The following is a 19,286-nucleotide window of genomic DNA, read 5'->3' on the forward strand; positions in this document are numbered from 1 at the left end:
CTTTTATTTTGAAATGTTCTCGCCTGTCGCAGTGCACGGCAGTGATGACGCGCCGCTTCTGTCATAGCGCCAGTGTGTCGCGTTTAGGGAAGAGTCGAACTTGCATCCACGGATATCACGGTAAATACACGATACGATTATTTTATTATCCAGAGATCTCAGTTACATCATCCATTGACTAAATGAAATATTTTTATTCGTCAAGATCTTGCGATCTAACGTTAAGTGTTTATGGTGTGGTGGCTTGAAAGTGTTTTTTGTGATGTGTTGGGACTATTCCAATGCATAACACAATGTGTTTATTTAAAGCTTGAGACAACATTAAGTCTTTTTAATGTAAACTATTTAAACTTCAAATATCTCATATATTTAGTTTAAGATTTAAACTGACCTTCAAGTTTCAGCTAAACCTGTCCGCTTTCTGCCACGGCATCGCATCATTTACATAATATATTCAAGTGACCTAAACTTAAAACGTTTAAATGATTGCTCTTTAGATTTAGTTGTAATTCAACTTTTTCTACTTTTTTACAAAGTTCCCCCTAACATTATGAGAAATCCACATGGCCTACTGGCTTAGATTTCTAATGCTTTTATATTGTAATGCTTTATAGCCTTTAGTTGTGTTTATATGCTGTACTTGTGTACTTGTATTTGTTTTCATGTTATGTCCAATGTCAGATGAAATCATCTATTCAAATTATTATCAGTTTTGGACTTTATAGAGTTAGTTTGGTTAATACACCCCATCACGCGTGTAATATTCAACCAACTAAAGAGACGGGAAAGATAGCACCAGTGGTGTTTGTTTAGTAATTGATGATTAGGTAATTGACGCACAGTCTGTGCACTAAGCACTGTGTTGGCCAATTCAGCATATAGATCAAATGACAGCTGCTGGCAGAATAAATATAAGAAAGCACATAATCACAGTGTCGTCTTTAGGTTTCATTCAGGGACCATCTAAAGCAAAGAGAGCGTTTAACAGTTTCTCTTTACGCTTTTTACAGTCGCTGCGGTGCTTGAACTTCACACCAATTATGGACGCCTGCCTCTTCAACTAATCCACTGGTCCTCTTCGTGTCCCGGCCATGAGCCCACCTATCTTCAATCTACACTATGAGCCTTCGAACCATAGGGGGCGCTGTACTCAGCTCCCTCGGGCCTAGTCTGGCAGCTCAGGCTGGGGGAACCTGGAGCTCCTTCTCCTTAAGACCCATACCATCCTTGTTTCAAACCATGGTACCTTCAGGCTACACTGCCCTACAGGAGGAACGGTTGGCCATGGTGGACCTTGGCACGCCCAAACCAGAGTCCCTCAAGAACGGCTTCCACCGTGAGTCCCGGCGTCACTCGGACCGGAGCACACGCACGTCCATCAGCCTTTCTGAGGTGGGAGAGGGTCGATATGCGGAGACTGAACCCATGCTGCCAGAGGTCAGGCTTTCAGGAGAAGAAGCGGATGAAGAAGAGGAGAGCGATAAGGAAGGGCAGCAGCAGACAGCCAGAAACATGCCCAAAGAGTCGCCGCTGGCCATGGCACTGCAGATACTGGTGCCCTTTCTCCTGGCCGGCTTTGGGACGGTTTCGGCCGGAGTGGTACTGGATATAGTACAGGTGAGATTTTGACAGATGTTTCACACTTATTGGATTGCAAATAGCTGGGTGGTTAGTTGTCAGACATATGATCTTTGCTTGGGAGGGCATAGGCTTGCATGGAAGGAGGCACCACCGTATAATAAAGTCCTGAAAGTGGGTTTGTCAGAAGCACCATTTACATTCGCTGCTCTTGCAAATCTTTTATTTCTTAGCATTGGGAAGCTTTTAAGAACATCACAGAGATCTTCATCCTGGTTCCCGCGCTCCTTGGTTTGAAAGGAAACTTGGAGATGACTCTGGCCTCCAGACTTTCCACAGCGGTTAGTATCAAAACACACGACGTGCGCTTGCAATCATGATGTCTTACTCATCATGTTTGTAAGACCAGTCTGTCAAAGCCTAGTAAATACACCACCTACTGTTTTCACAATATTATTGTGATGTAGCACCTACAGATAAGTGTGGGTGTTCCAACACATGTCATTTAATAACTTGGCAACAAGAGTCAGTCTTGTAAGACGTGATGGAGTTTATGATGAGATCTGAGGCTGTTTCAGGCTTGCTGACACCTGTCAGGACCTGGCGATTCATACGACCTTCTCTTTCTGTACATCATCATGTGTAGTACAATAAAGCGCTAGTATGTCATTATGGTTATGGCTCCGTTGGTGTTTTTCCATAAATCTGAGCAAGGAATGCATGCTCACAAGCTGTAACGAAATGAATAGCTGGAAACTACTCCTGAATGTCTCTGGTCTTTTATGTGAGTCACCAGTGCAAAAAAATAAAAAGTTTGTTTTATTAGTTTTTCATTGAAATTAATAGGGATAGTTCACCCAAAAATATAATTTCTAACATTTATTTGCGCTCATGTCGTTCAAAACCTATATGGCTTCCTTTTGTGTGTGTGTCTCTGGTTTTGTTTCCATACAATTTAAGTCAATGAGGTCCAATGTCATTTGGTCAGCAATGTTCTTCAAAGTGTCTTATTAAGTTTTCTGCAGAAGAATGAAAGTCATACAGGTTTAGAATAGCGCAAGGGCGAGTAAATGATGCAAGAGTTAAATTTTTTTGGATGATCTACTTTTTCCTTCTACTGATATAACCAAGGCCATGTGGGAAAAGTCACAAATGTGCACATTTCCATAAATAAGTCCACATCATCCGCTGAGTGAGCCATTTCATTTTTTGGTAGCTGTGTTTTCTCAGCCCTCTGGTCGGGACTGTAGCGCTCTGAGGGGTTTTAACCCATGCAGTTCAACGTCTCGAGTTCTTGTGGCAAATATGTCATCCCCTCTCGAGGTGGCGAAAATAAACAAACCCTTCTGGTGTTGAGTCAGAGTCCTTCTGTTCACCCTTGCACAGCTGCTCTCCGTTCTCTTAACTTCTCTCTCCTAAACACGGCTGTTTCACATTTACATTTGCTTCCTTTATTTTCTTAACCACACATACCTGCGCACCATGTTGACTTAAGGAGACGGACATCTTGTTTCTCTGTGGGCAGACATCCATTCCGAAACCAAAACATTGTTATCTTGTGTTCAGATGATACTTTACTCTTTAATATATAGACCTTACTTTTTACCAATTTTAGTTAATAAAAAATGTGGTTCACTTTGGTTTATTCTCATCTGTGTTTGTTTATATAAATAAGAAAGCTATGCTCTGTGGGATCTTTTTAATGCTGGAAATCCATTTTAGTTCACTACATTAAAAGTCATTTTTTTTACATTGGAGGATTACTGTACTCACATACCACAATAAAATTGATACTCAGTGTCTTGGTTAAAATCACAGTAATTGTACGCTTTAATTCCACCGCAGAATGTTTCTTTTTGTGGACTGCAGATAAGGGGAAAAAGGAGAAAAGTGTATATTCATCAATCTTGCTGTCTTTAGGTGAATGTTGGGAAAATGGACTCGCCCATAGAGAAATGGAATCTCATTATTGGAAACTTGGCATTGAAACAGGTGAGAGATTTCTCTATACTGTATATACATATCACCTTGTCTACCTTTAAATACGCCAAAATGTTATGCATCAGAGTTTTTACCATAAATTTGCAAACATTATTTCAAAGATTGATAATAAGGAATTAAAAACTTGTCATCGACACGTACACAAGACAAAGAAAGTACTTTTCAAGCAGGTGTTAATGAAAATGCTAAAAAAACATATTTGGCATCTTTCTTTGTTTTAATTAAATTAATTCAATAATTCCAAAAATAGTACCAGCATAACAATGTTAGTGAAAATAGATGTGGACATGAATTTCAATGTCTCAGTATTTGGAAGGTTTCTTTTTGCTTTAATGACAGCAATGGACCTGATGGAATATGTCTGTCAATCCAGCATGATTCAAAGTTTAAAAAGCATCTTCTGAGCTCAAATGTAGTAAAAGATAATCTTAATTACTATTTTGTTTTACAGCCCAATGTTTCTTTGTTTTTTTAGTTTTTAAAGGAGTAACCATTTTTGAGGGGTGCGTTGGCGGTGTATAACTCTCGAAGGTCTTTAGAATAATAGTAAACTCATGAAAGCAATAGAATAACAATTGTTTTTTTATTTTCATGTTAATTTACTTATTTCTTTGCATGTTTAAAGTACCTACCCCTTCACATAGCAAAAACGCACATTTTATCATCCAGCTTCTGGAGATCTCACCCTGTGATGCTTTTAAACAGTACTGAAGGAATTTCCTTTATTGACAGCTTTTTATTTTGTTGAAGTCATCCATATAAAAAATCTATTATATTTCATTGTTGTAATGAAAGAAATTCATTTTGGCAATTATATTTTTGTCTATGATGCATATTTGAAACATTTAAGCATATCAAATCAAACGTTTTTGTGGGTTTTAGTAAAGAGCTCCCGAACTATTGAACAGTAGTGACTTTATTTCCTCTCCGTTACCCGTCCTGTCTCTCAGGTGCAGGCCACAGTCATTGGCTTCCTGGCAGCGGTAGCGGCTGTGATACTGGGCTGGATTCCTGAAGGAAAGTTCCAATTCAATCATGCAGTGCTACTCTGTTCCAGTAGTGTCGCTACAGCCTTCATAGCATCTCTGCTACAGGGTATGAACTACACATTAACCTTTAATGCTTCTGAAGTGTAGTGAAAATGTCAGTTGTTTATGTAAATTAACTTTCTCATGTGTTCTGATTCAGGTATAATAATGGTGGGTGTGATCGTGGGCTCCAAGAAGACGGGCATCAACCCCGATAATGTAGCCACGCCCATTGCTGCCAGCTTTGGTGACCTCATCACGCTGGCCATCCTGGCCTGGATCAGCCAGGGCCTCTACAACTGTCTGGGTAAGAGAGGACCAGGGAGGGAATGTTTTTTACGTCTTTCAAATTGTATTTGGTTCTGAAAGGCTTAAATCGCTCACAGTAGCTTTGAGAGTAATGTGTTAAACAGCACGATAATATCAAACCTATCAAGTCAGCTGTAGAGTGTTAGACAAGGTACTTGTGTAGTTTTCACATGGAGTGTTATGTGGTTTTCTGTCGAAAAGCATTTCAGATCACTTACTTTATTTCATGCTTTAGAAATGAGCTGTCTACGTAGAAAGCACACATTGAGGCTCACAAGGCTTTTATAGGTGGCAGAATAGGTGGCCTAGAATAGGTGGCAGGTCACATTTGATAAATCTGTATGTGCACATATTGACGGTATGTTTATTTTGTATTAATATGTACATTGCGATTTAATTACACGCATTTCAATTTCCCATTGTGGACATGTCCCACTTCTTTACAGCACGTCACGTGTATTACTAGTTTTACACCAAAAGAGGGCACTAGAATCCTTCTCATTAGATTCTCTTGCTTCCTGAGCAAATGTTCTTTAAACGCATATGTCAGAAGTGGTTTTAACGCTTGGCACGTGAATTATACATTCTCATGGACAGGTTTGAGGAAAACAGCACATTTGTGCCGCACACAAACAGGCTCTCTGTTGCAGGTGTCTGCAGATGTGAGGTGCGTAAGTTACGGTGGAGCAGGCCCGTGGGGTTGATATGTTTTATGGGTAGGGTCATGCTGCTATTGAGTCTATGTCTGGACAATGAAAGTGTTGTGGCAGAGTTCATGACCTGGCTGTGTCTACAGTTCCACATTCTCATGAAACACACACACACATAGTCTTTCTACTGCACAGACACACACACACCAAATATCTTAACGTCTAATACAAACTAATTAACTAGGTTTTGTGTTCGCAAACTTAGTGAGCTGCCTACCTAGAAAACATTTTGAGTCTTCTGCTGAGGGGAAAGATGTTTTAGAAGGTACAACGTAGTTTTATCTCAGTAAATACGTTTTTGTAATAACCAGATCATAAGACCACTTCACACAAAACCTTTGTCAAAAAGGCAATCCCAAAATGCATTGCAATTTGGCGATGAACACCCAAGGTGCTGCACAAGGGTTGAGAAATATAAGTTATGTCATTTAATATTCAACATTATGCTGCCTATATAGTGTACTGTAAGTAATGTTTCACATATTTCATCATTATTATGGTCTTGCATTAAAGGTAGCTGCCTATGTAGGCAGCGAGGAAGCTTTCTAGATTTTGGATCAGAGCTAACACGCTTCTTCCTCTCTCAGACACACACATATAAACATCTCATCGCCTTTTCCCACTCCTGCAGTAGAACACAAACATTAAGGTGTGAAAGTCACTCGCGGGCCGCCCTGACTGGCGGTCTTGTGTTTATACTGGTTTAATGGGCCTTGATGAGTCATTGTGATAAGTGGCACTCAGGCCCAAACTCAGCACTCCGCTCCTTTTTTAGCCTGCGTCTCTCTTGAGAGGTTAGGTCAGGTGAGGGCAGGGCAAAACAGCACCGGCACGCCGTGCCAAAAACCATAGCCGTGTGCCAGCCGACAGAGAGAGCAGCTTATGCCATCATTAGCCGAAACCGCTGGCCTGTCATGACAATCTCAAACTTAATGTAGTGATATACTCACTGGCTCTGTTTTGGGATTTAGAGATTTGGGTTGTAAGTGTATGATGAAGGGGATTTGGGATGAGAAATAGTTCTTCTTTGGAGTGGTGCCAACATCAAAAGGTTTGATCCGAATTTTAAGAAGATAATTTTTTAGCATTACTCTTCTTGAATCCAATTAGAGCAAGTAAGTAGTGGATTGAGGGCAATATAACAAATCTAGATTTCTCTAATGGATGGGGTGAGAATTCCCTAGTTCCCAAACGGATCCATTAACATTTCTTATTAGTTTATTTTCTTAGAAGAGACTTGGAAATTTGGCTCTAACTTGCAGAATAAATAAATAATTGCATATGGGAAATTTTTTTTTATTATCATAATCCTCCTGGAATCTGTATTTTCTATTTGTACAAGTAATTAATAAAAGTGATAGTTCACCCAAAAATCATCGTTTACTCACCCACTTGTCATTTCAGAATTGTATAACTTTCTTACGCAGAACACAAAGGAAGATCTTTTGAAGAATGTTGGTAACCGAACAACATATCCATTCACATCTATGTGTAGACACAAAACCAATGCATGTCAAAGGGTTCCGCCATTCTTTAAATGATCTTCCTTTGTGTTCTGCAGAAGAAAGAAAGCCATAAAGGTTTGAAATCACAAGAATATATATTTTTTTCACTAACTTTTCCTAGTAGATGAGGTCTCCTTATCTTACCTTATTTGCAACAGTAATCTTATAATAGTGATTTATAATTTTTGTGACATGGTTTTCATATAAAGTTACCTGCAATTTTATGTTTCAAACAGAAATGGTGATATAAAGTCAAAAGTTGCATGGTTTGCAATTTTAAGTTTACATAATGCAACAACATTTCTCTGTTCAGTCATAACCCCGATGTAATAAATTGTGAATTTCAGGCCGAATCATAATAATTCTTTCTCATTTGTTTGTGAACATTTCATTGAAAGAATTTGCCTGGCTATGTTTTTCTCTCTCTTGTTCTCTCAGACTCTCACCCGTACGTTTCGTCTCTGGTCTGTGCCTTCTTCATGTGTCTGACCCCGCTGTGGATGGTCATCTCCTCCAAACACCCAGCCAGCCGTCAGCTGCTGTACTCGGGCTGGGAGCCTGTTATCACGGCCATGTTCATCAGCAGGTCAGATAAAAACATAAATAAACGTTTCTTTCTCAAAAAAACGTACAAAAGCCCTTAAATAACAACATTTTCTTTCTGGGTTTTAGTATTGGAGGACTTATCCTAGACAAAACTGTGTCTGATCCCAACCTGGCTGGAATCGTGGTGTACACGCCTGTTATCAATGGTAAGATTTGTCAGCAATGCAATAACATTTCATAATGCTCACGTTCAGTGTGTTCTCTGTTAAAGAAACAGATCAACTGAAAATAGTTGACTTACTGTACCTTTTGGGCATTCTAAACTTATTTTCGATTTTGATTCTTCTGTAAAATCCCCGAACGGGATTCTGAAGAATGCTGCTGATCGAATCTATTGTTAGTTACACAGTATTATAGCGCACAATTGGTATGAAATGTACCAGCCGTTCATCGACCAATGAGAGTTCTTGGGTGTTGAAATGACAGTGTGATGAGATTAGTGGTTTATAACGGACACTAAGCTGATGCTCGACTGACACTAACTTGACTTTACGTTGCAAAAATAATGAAATCTCTCAAACGCCAGCCATTGACTCAGGATTTCATATAGTGAATATACGGATTAAAGTCTCTATTAATCTACAAATTTCCTCTGCGATGTCATTCGACGCCAGAGTTTATTTTTGGGTGAACTGTGCCTAAATAAATGTAATCTTACTTTCAACACGCTGGCGCAGAACTCCTGACATTTTTAGTCAATATCACATGTTAAAGGCTAAACTAAAACATCAATATTCCCATTTCACCCTGTCTGAGTTTGTTCTTGTATCTTTGTTTGTGTCCTCCTAAAAGGTTAAAGCTTTTAAAACCTCAATTAGGAAGCTTTTACTTATCGTCTTCGTGTCCACGGCCCGCATCAGTGCTCTCCAAATAACATTACGGTTGATATTTTCCTCCCCTCTTCGACGATTATGACCTGATAAAATGTCTGTTATAATCTTGCTCATTTAAAACCTCGCTCAGGTCCTCAGGGCGGCTCTGGGGACGTGATTTTAAATGACTGTTTCCTTATTATGAAAAGCAGAAGAATGGGATATAGCTGGAATACAGCTGAAAAGAAGCAGGGTTTTGGGCTGTAGGGTCAATAATTGCGGTACTTCAGTTTCACGGTGACTGGTAAGGAAGCACTACCATGCCACTTCCACAAAGAGCGAGATGAGCGTTAATTAAAACACACTAATGAGAGACATTTACGTTGTCTGAAGTCTGTTTGCACGTTTTCGCCCCACTGCACCGAACATCTGTTTGTAACATATAAACAGTTTGTCAGTAGGGGTCTAAAGATATGTCGTAGCATGATATATCATTATACAAAACAAATTTTTTATTTTTATTTTGGAGTTATTAGTTAAATTATTTGAATATAACTTATAATAGCCGCAGAAAAAATTATGAGACCAATCCCAATTTGTATTTATTCATAAAAATCAAGTGACATACAGTCATCCAACAGCAATGTGAAAGACTGACAGCATGAGAAAACTGTTATGACAGAAGTTATGACATAAATTATAATGTTTGAACTTCTCAGTACTTTCCAAATAAATGCACATAGACAAAATCATTTTGAAATTTGGGATGTATTGTTAGTAGTCCACAGAATAAAAAATCATGATTTTTTCTAAACGCATACCTATCAATAGTTAATTCAGGAACACTGAAAATTATAAAACTGAAATATATATATATATTTATGCCCAGAAGTTACGAATGAAATCCAGAGAGGAGGTTTGACAAAGGAAAGGCAAAATATGAGTAACATATTCTTTTACGGCCTGTCTGCCCCAACAGGAAGTGAGTCAGAGAAGATGACACAGACACACTTGTACCACTTATGTGCAGAAAAATAGTTTCCGGTTTGCACAAATAGAGCAAATGATCGTGACTCCACCCATAGACAGCGACAGAAACCATACATAAAGACACGCCCCCGCTGCTCATCCAGCCAGTCACATCTGTGCCCCAGATAAGAGCGCCCATATATGTCAGTTCCATTTTTCTGTTGGCGGACCCAGCAAAAACAGGCTTTGCACCCATTGCTCGGGGATGCCCAAAACATTTCTTCATTCCTGCTTGTTGCTTGTTTGTGAGAAGTGCAGAACCGTAGCCTTGGCTAATATAAACCGCAGACACATGCCCACACACTCCTGGGCGCAGATGGCGTCTCTCCAGCAGAGCCACGGAGACGTGGCACAGCATGGCTTAACGCTAACCTCCGCGTAAAACACAAACACAGCCTGGTTGGGACTAATTGTGCAGACGCATATGCAGTGCTTAAAGATAACCGTCGCTTTACTGATGCAAAGTGTTATGAGTGGCCTGCATGCATCACTGTACGTGTGACATGGACATTAGCTTGTTTCCTGTCTTTGCTTTTGAATTATTATAATAACGAATACAGTTTTTTTTTTTACCAAAGGCTGAAGGGAGTAATTTGTTGATTTTGTTTGTTCTAATGGCTTGCCAGTAAACAGACACTTTTAAACGCCATTAACCCTCTTCCAGTTTATCCATTACTGAACACTTTGAGTGAAAACACCATTACAGCCGTTTTAATGAGTGGCAAGAGCTTTTTAATTTTCTTTGATTTATTCTGTTCTGCTTTAATTTATTCTTTACCATTTAATTCTATTCTACGGTGTTCTGTTGAGTTAGTTGTGTTGTTGACTTTTAATTTAACATTTTCTGTTTTGCTCTTTTCTGTTTTATTTTGTTCTATTCTATTCAGTTTCAATTTATAATTTTTTGTTTTGTTCTTTTGTTTTCTTTTGATCTGTTGTGTTCTATTCTATTCAGTTTCAATTTGTTGTTGGGTCGAAGACGTTAAGATGTCCCCATCAAAACAAATGTACAAAACAGATTTTAGGTCTATAGAAAGCACATTAACTACTACTACTTAAGGTGTTTGGAGAATAAAATGTCAAAATTTGGTTGGTTGATGTTACATCACAATGTTTATGCACAAATTCAAACAACATGCTTATTCTGACTTGTGCGTATTCCGATATATAATGAAACAAGCAAGCATATTACATTTTTATTGTGCTTTAAATGAGTAAAATATTCTTAGGAGAACCTAGGGCTGGGGAAAAAAACTTTTAATTTCTAAAACTAATTAGCATTTGGGGTGAAAGTAATTAAAGTCTTTTATTATGTCATGAATACATTTTTGTTGTAAATATGCCTGACAAGTACGTTACACTGAATGACATATTAGTTGGTGTCTTCTGTAAATCAGGGAAAATCTATAATATTTATGTTTTGCTCGGTAAAACAAAAATGCAATTAAATAAACAGAAAACAGTTTTAAAACTTTAAATCTTTAACAATTTAAAACACTTTTACACTTATTGTTTTTATGCTAAAACCCTTTTTCGTCTTTGACCCTGTTCTATTCAACTCTATTTTATTCTCTTCTATACGCTCATTGTTGTACTCTACAATATTGGATTCTGTTCTGCTCTATTCTGTTGTTTCTTCTGTTGTCCTTGTTTATTGTATTTTGTTCTATTTCTTGTCAGCAGAGTCACAACCCCCATGGTTTAAAATACTGAATGTGTTTGTGCGTCTGCTGTTCCTCTGTCGCTGTGTTGTCTCTCCTATTCTTATCTTCTCCCAGAACCGCTAGGCGTGACACGTCATTACTGCGGTTCTGGACACCACACTACTTTACTCGGGAGAGATTTCTGTGTGTGTGTGTGTGTGTATGGAAGATATAGAGGCTGAGCACAGACTCGTGGCTGTCAGTTTGATGGTCACAAATTGTGCCTGTGTTCATATTCACTGCATCAGTTTTACTAAAGTAAGAATTTATTCAGCGTATAAGTCAATCTTGCAGGCACATTTATTCTAACTAACAATCCCTCTTGTTTCTTTGAATTCCAGCTCTGTACTGTCAGTATGTAATGTCTGATATGAATGATATTGTGTTGTAGGTATCGGGGGAAACCTGGTGGCCATTCAGTCCAGCCGTATCTCCACCCATCTGCACTTGCACTGCGCTCCCGGAGAGGTGCCCGAAGAGGCCAAAGGCTGTTACTGTCCCTTTCGTACCTTCTGTGGCACAGGTGAGTCAACTGCTGCACCTGTGTGCTGTAAAAATAACAAAACCGGAAGCACATACGCATGCACATGATATGTAGAAATGCATGCATACATCTCTAAATTGTATATGTAGATAAAAAATGTATCATCAGATTTGTCTCGATATCTTGAGGATCTTGTCTCGATGTGTTTCTTTTAAGCATTGGGTCTATTAATGCGTAAGAGACAAACTTGAAAACATTTGAAGACAGTTTGTCTTCTCTCTCACCTCAGAATAAGCAAGAGAGAGAGACGGTTACGAGTGTTTAGAGCAACACGCTCATCCGTGAGTACACACTACCGTTAATGGAGTGTGTGTAACGCTATGTGTATAATCATCCATCTCTAAAACTGCAGTGAAAGTTTCCTATAAACAATACAGACGTGTTGACGCAGATCCCTTGAGCTTTGATGCAGCACTCTTTCTTAACAAAACGAGATCTGCGGGGATACAATCCAGATGCCCAGGCACACACAGGGCAGAGTGCCCACTGCATAGCAACGCCATCTGGAAAATAAAGCGTAAAGCTTCTTCCTCCACGGGCCAGAGAGCACATGGAGGCGATACTGTGGTGGTTGAGTGGGGTACCAATGGAGCCTGACGTTTGCTATTGGCAAAAAATATATTTATGCATGAATTATTATGCGCCTAAGTATAGAATAATGGACCTTTACACATTTGTTGTTGTTTACGTTCTGTGTCTTTTCCGTTTTTAAGGATATCATCATTGACTGCAATAGAAGTTGGGAGTGTGTCATTTCTTGGCCACTAATGATAGCAAACAGACGTGGAAAACTAGATTCGCATTTCCAGAGGAAGACCCAAATGCAGCAAAATATTATTCTTGATGGTTTAGGTTAAATGATGGAAATGAAACAACCAATCACAATTCAGAATGCATGTAGACATAAAAAGACCAACCACAACTTAATATCAATACTTTGTTGCTTTGGAGAGAAGCGTCTGCTATATAAATGTATAGGTTTAGAAGTTAATACTTTGGGTTTAAGTCTTTAGAAAAAATCTTTAACTAAAATGCCTTTGGAATATCAATGCAATGCTTCCTTGAGATCACTGAAAGACAACACTCAGTTCCATTGGTTGAGCACGAAGTTGACCTGTCAGACCCCACGAACAAACATTTTAAACAGTCATTAATATGTGTTCAGCTTTCTTTCACATTCGACTGAAATTTCATATGATCTTTTTGCTCAGGGGCTAATCACCGGTCAGCACAGGTACTGCTGTTATTGGTCGTTCCCGGTCATATGATCTTCCTGTACACCATTGATCTGATGGAGAGAGGTCACACCACACTGACGCCCGTCTTCATGCTTGTATATTTGGCTGCTGCTCTTTTCCAGGTGAGCAGGCCAGATGTAAATATGATAAATAGAATTAAAAAGAATTAATATTTTTGTCTGGTTTTTGGTATATTTATATGCATTTAGATTTTGTCTGTTTTATATATATATATATACATTTATATATGCATTTAGGTTTCTGTCAATAAGACCCCACCCCACGTCAGGTTACACTTTTAAAAACCCTTCTCAAGACCCCTGCATTTCCACGTGGCCCATCCGATTGTTTCTGAATGCATCCTGCGTCAAATACATCATACCTCTATACATCATCCCCATTCGTAACTCTGTCTCCTCTCCACCAATAAGCTGGTGTGTGGTGGGCATTCTGGCGCAATATGGCTGTCGTCGCATCATCCGGCCGGATGCTGCACATAGGTGGTGCTTGAGGAGATTCCCCCCTTCCATGTGAAGTGTTATATAAATGTAACGAATCATTCATTAATGTACAGCTCAGTTGAGACAAATGTTCAACAAGCAGCTTTTGTCTGCCACTGTGTTACATGTGTTTTCTCCATTAGAAACATGGAAACCTTTTAGAATCTCCCCAGTGGTTTTAGCTCAATTTGCCCTTTGAACAAAACCACGCTGATGTAGCGATAAATCATGTGTTGATTGTGTGTATTAAGTGTGAGCGTTTGGTTATTTCTGAAGAGTGATTTTATCAATTGTTATGCTGGCAAATTAAGATCGATTAGCCGCGGGAAACCTCAGTAAGTGCATTCAGCGCAGGCGGAGACATGTTACATGCGTGTGGAGTCTGTGGCATTTTTAGGAAGTTTGCGCGTACGTGTGCGTAACGCCCTTGCTAACCCAAGCACACGTGTCTCTGTGATACGCTTTGTTCGTGGCCATAATACTTTATTTCAATCATCTGGCGTAAATGATCCTTGAGGTCAGGGACAGATAGGGAGAATGGATGGGGAGCGTTTATTGGCATATTGAGCTTGACCTGTCTTTGTCTTCATATTTAATTATTTTAGTTCATACTTCATCCATCTCTCTCTGGATTCTTTTTTATTAGGAAAATCTCTAAACGAAACCTCCACAACTCAGTCAGCAGACGCTATAGCATGTCTTGTTGAACACTTGTCAGGTGCATGGAAACTGACCTTTGACCTCTGACCTTTACGGCTCCTCAAGTACAAGGCATCCATAGAATTCCAGACAAAACGGCGACTTCTTTAGAGAAGGACATTCCAAGTTAAAACAAAGTTTCCAATACATAGCTGCTAAGTGTTTGCAGAGGAACAAACTCGTTTTTTTCCTTACAGGTAGTAGTATTGCCAAGCTGTGACATCAGAATGAGGCAATTGCAGTTAACAGACAGATACAAATACCAAACCTGTGTGTTACTGAATTTTTCCTGTTACTCTGTTTTAGGCACTCTTATATAAAATACTGGTTGTATTTAAAAGCACGCATCGACAACATATCAGGTTTCGGTAAACAATTCAGACAAAATATAACACAGACAGCATTGGTTCATGTTCTGTTTACATTTAGGCCATGAACCGTGCAAACATCAAAACTCGCCAAGCCCAAGATATTCAAGCATTTTAGTGGTTATATAGGGTACATATGTAATTTATATTTGTTAACTGAAAGAATTTCCCATGTGGACTGGTTTGTAGTCATTGATTCTCTGTGTGTTTACATGGCAACTCTTGTGTTTGCTAAATCGAACCAGACATCCCCTCACGTGAACATAATTTGTGATAAAAGTTAAAGTTCGTGTTTTAAAAATGCAAAAGTAGTTTGAGTACAAGTATGTTGTGTTCCAGACATCTCTGATATTTCCCACCTAGTATTTAGGAACATTAAAAGAATGCCGTTCCAGGGAAATATCAGTATTAGTCTGTAGTCATTACATTGACATTTATGCATTTGGCGGATGCTTTTAAGCGACTTTCATTGCAGTATACTATACATTTGTTTCTAAGTACAATCTCTGGGATGGGACCCATGCTAATGCCATGCTCCAACCACTGAGCCACAGGAAAACTGCTCATTGTTTTTGACTTTGCAAACTTCTGGGGACAAAAAATACAACGAATAATGAAGTAAACATCGTCTTTACTTCATTATACGTTGTATATTTAGTCCCCAGAAGTTAGCCAAGTCAGAAACCCTCCCTGTGGGTACATATGGGTCTTTCCTCATTTGGAATAATTATTCATAAGTAAATTAAAATGTTTTTTAGGGTTAGGCTGTGATGTTTAGAATGAACTTTAATAGCAGTAGAAGTCTTTGGCATGTTCTTATTTGGATAGCTAAGTAAACTTGTTTGTGTATGTGGGGGGTTTTGCTTGGCTGTCGTTTGGAAACAAATTAAGGGACGCTTGGAACAAAAATGCCCTTGAAATATAACGTATCTCGAGTATTTATTACATCTAATAGATTTCTTGATGTGTAATATTAGGCCTAGTTACAAAGACCGTAATACTGTTTACTTATGTTGTTGATATCAAGACAACATACAGATTTTTACATGGTTAAATCCGTAATCAAAGGGAACAACATAATATCTTGTCTAAAAGAGAATTTCTGCCTCTGGTGGATATTAGTGATAATCGGCTTAACATGAAAACAGTCATAGATTGTAGGTTCCTATTTAGCTCAAATGTATGTAGACACACACACACACACACACACATGTGGAAGCCTTGAACCGTCTCTCTGACTGTGTTCTCTGTACTTGTGAGTTATGGAAAAGTATGTCTGTGTGTTTGCCCAGGGTGGAACTACAAGACCGATGCTGTCAACCCTCTACAGCATGTATACATTAACAAACCATCACTCTCCTGTAGCGACTGGGAAGCCCTCGGTTTTCCCGGTCATTCTGTACAATCGTTCATTAATAAAGCCCTAATAAAAAGCCAGACAGAAGGAAAACGATATCCGAATCTCCATCCAAACAGTTGGCGTTCTAATGTTCTCACAGTCAGGGACGTAGAAGGTCAAATATTGAAATAACGTCACCGCTGTCACGTTGCCCGGCAGGCAGAATTAATAGCCTTTAAAATGGCCATTTATTCCCCTCCACCTAAATTGAAGTTCAGGATCTGCCGTGGCGAGCCAATCGCTTTTTAACCATCTCAGCGCTGCCCTTAATAGAAACGTTATAAATGAAAGCCGTCCGGCCGGTTAACCTCACGGTCAGACCTCTAAATAGAGTTTCTCACCGACCTGTCATCCAGATTAATGGCCAGCCTTCATTTTTATTTAGCCCGAATGAAAGTCTTTCACCCGCTCGCACGCACACGCGGGGGGGAATAGAGGCAAAAAGTCCATCTTTTTTACTTTTAATTGAATGCGAGATGAAGATTTTGAACGTTACGTCTCCATTAGGCAAACAAACTGGCATCCGCTGAGCCGCGCTGATACAAAATAACATTTTAATCCTCTGCAAAGGCAAACGCGGGGCCAATTTGCTGGCGTTTAATGAACTGCGGTAGATTAAACGCCCTGTGATGTTCCGATCTGAAAGGGTTTAGGATTTTTTCCTTGCTGGTTTCAATATATTTGGAATAACGTCTGGATTTTCTTTCAGTTCAGAGGCGGATTTTTCAAAGAAGTTGCGTAAACAAACACTTTGTGCTTTACTTCTGAGTGGCCTCCTGCTGTCTTTTTCTGGTTAAGAAATTTCCTGTTGTGTCCGTACGTGGGAAGAAGCAAAGTAGTCACATAAGGGACTGTGGGTTTTGCATGTGATTTGGGTCAGAAACTATTGTGGCAAAAAGAACCTTTAGATCCTATTACTTAAAATATCTATTAAATGTATATTTTTCCCACATATTCTTATTTCAAAATATGCAAGATGGTAAACGTACCACTCTGACACACACAAGTTGACCTCCATGAGTACATGACACATCCTTCTCCTTTTACGTTTTGCATGCATGTTGCAGGCCTGTCATGTTTTCAATTCTTCTTCCCTTTCGCCCACATCAGGTGTTCTTGCTGCTTTGCATTGCAGACTGGATGGTTCATTCCATGTGGAAAAGCGGGAAAGACCCGGACAGTTTTTCCATTCCGTACCTGACAGCGCTGGGCGACCTTTTGGGTACTGCCTTCCTGGCGCTCAGCTTCCACTTCCTCTGGGTCATCGGGGACCAGGACAGTGACGTTGGGGACTGAGGTCCGTATTTGAACCGTTCCATGCCTGCTCTCCCACCCCAATGCCTTGTATGGCTGCTGTCGGACCAAATCTGATGGTTTTCTGCCCAAAATGTGGGTCACTTCCTTACGTCTTGAACTGGCATCTTTAGCAGCATTGAAGGCAACAAGGCAAAAGCGTTTTATGGCTCTTCTTAAACTGACAACTCCATTGAGAGATTCAGTACTTACCGGATGCAATAAAAGATGGAGTGTATTAGACGAGACAGAAAAAAAGCATTGCATCTTCAGGCCTATCAAGTTTACTATATGAGAACAAACATAAGCCCTTAAAATAAAAATATGTGAAATGGGATTATTTATTTTCCTTTTGTTTTGTCTCTTAACTTCTTTATTTTGCCCAGTGATCCTCTGTTGTGCACAGTTTATACTTCCAGGCCAGGTGGCACAACTTCCTCCCGTCTGTTCAATATGATTCTTCTGCTAACAGTATAACTGCACGTTTACTTAACCAGTGCCAGATTCTTTCATATTAGCTTCTGAAACATAGTCTGGTGATATTTGCTCAAATATATTCAAAAAAGGAAAAAATGATATATTTCAAACTTATTCAGAGAGGAAGAATGATCCGAACTGAACAAAATGGTACTTTATTTTTGTGTCACCAGCTATTTGTGTCAATCACTGGCTACATTTACCTGAAAATGAAGTGGAATGAATGTGCCAGAAAAAGCTCTTGAAGTCTGTATTTCTTGTGTGTTGAGATCTTTTTGTATAATGTTATTCTGAGGTGCCATCAACAGTTTCTATGGGAGAAGAGTTTCTATATGCACCAATCTTGTTTTTTCTTTCTACCATGCCTTTTTGATACTGGAAATGTGTAATAAAGGTTCATAAATGTATGCATAATATTTGTCAATCGTCTGATATTAATTATTTTCCCAATCCAGATACCCCAGGAGTCCAGTAGCGTTCTAATGAAACAATGTCAAGTTTAGTACCTGCGTATAATGTTTTTCCCTCTTGCGGCATGAAAAAACCCTCCTTGTATTAATTTAAAAACTCGTGTGTGTGTGTGTGTGTGTGTGTGTGTGTGTGTGTGTGTGTGTGTGTGTCTGTGTGTGTGTGTGTCTGTGTGTGTGTCTGTGTGTGTGTGTGTCTGTGTGTGTGTGTGTCTGTGTGTGTGTCTGTGTGTGTGTCTGTGTGTGTGTCTGTCTGTGTGTCTGTCTGTGTGTGTGTCTGTGTGTGTGTGTGTCTGTGTGTGTGTCTGTGTGTGTGTCTGTGTGTGTGTCTGTGTGTGTGTCTGTGTGTGTGTCTGTGTGTGTGTCTGTGTGTGTGTCTGTGTGTGTGTCTGTGTGTGTGTCTGTGTGTGTGTCTGTGTGTGTGTCTGTGTGTGTGTCTGTGTCTGTGTGTGTGTCTGTGTGTGTGTGTGTGTCTGTGTGTGTGTGTGTGTCTGTGTGTGTGTGTGTCTGTGTGTGTGTGTGTCTGTGTGTGTGTGTGTGTGTGTGTGTGTGTGTGTGTGTGTGTGTGTGTGTGTGTCTGTGTTCATCTTTACATAAATTCAAACAATAAGTACTTTCATTGTTCGCATGCTGTGTGGGATCGAGAGCTGTAAAAACGCAAACCATGAAACAAAGCATGTTTTATTTGATGACAAAGAGCGCTGCCAAAATTATAGATCAAGCACCACAAAGCGTTCTCTGAAACCTTTTACAGTATCTGTCAGCACTTTTGTAAAACTAATTTTAAAATCAGTTGCCAAGCCCAGAAACGTCTTTTCTTTTTTGATATTCACAGATCTACATTTACATTTTTCTTCCCATGTTTTTTATGATTTAGATTTTTATTGCACATGTGGTCTATTTTGGACTATTACATGAGTGTAAACACTTCGGTATGAGCAAGATTTGTGTTAAGGCTGATCTTTCTTGACGTCACTTATGACCTGTACGTTTTTGTTGTGTCCATATGTTCTTGTCGAC

At 39.4% G+C, this 19,286-nt stretch overlaps 1 protein-coding gene across 1 annotated transcript; it reads left to right on the forward strand.

The window, feature by feature from the left end:
- The first annotated feature begins 31 nt into the window (after positions 1-31).
- On the forward strand, positions 32-18,221 carry slc41a2b (solute carrier family 41 member 2b). The gene is made up of 11 exons (XM_079455038.1): positions 32-120; positions 1,011-1,617; positions 1,812-1,919; positions 3,499-3,570; positions 4,530-4,674; positions 4,768-4,914; positions 7,570-7,717; positions 7,804-7,883; positions 11,673-11,804; positions 13,037-13,185; positions 17,140-18,221. The coding sequence occupies exons 2-11, from the start codon at positions 1,120-1,122 to the stop codon at positions 17,323-17,325; spliced, it is 1,665 nt and encodes a 554-aa protein (XP_079311164.1). The 5' UTR covers positions 32-120; positions 1,011-1,119; the 3' UTR covers positions 17,326-18,221.
- The last annotated feature ends 1,065 nt before the right edge of the window (positions 18,222-19,286 follow it).

The sequence above is a fragment of the Barbatula barbatula genome (genome assembly GCF_947034865.1).
Source record: "Barbatula barbatula genome assembly, chromosome: 4".
NCBI lineage: Eukaryota > Metazoa > Chordata > Actinopteri > Cypriniformes > Nemacheilidae > Barbatula > Barbatula barbatula.

What these genes read in the sequence shown, in the direction of transcription:
- slc41a2b (XM_079455038.1), top strand. Translation starts at nt 1,120, where the DNA reads ATGAGCCTTCGAACCATAGGGGGCGCTGTACTCAGCTCCCTCGGGCCT. An exon ending in CCTCCAGACTTTCCACAGCG is followed by an intron (nt 1,920 to 3,498) that starts GTTAGTATCAAA and finishes TGCTGTCTTTAG; the next exon opens with GTGAATGTTGGGAAAATGGA. An exon ending in GAAACTTGGCATTGAAACAG is followed by an intron (nt 3,571 to 4,529) that starts GTGAGAGATTTC and finishes CCTGTCTCTCAG; the next exon opens with GTGCAGGCCACAGTCATTGG.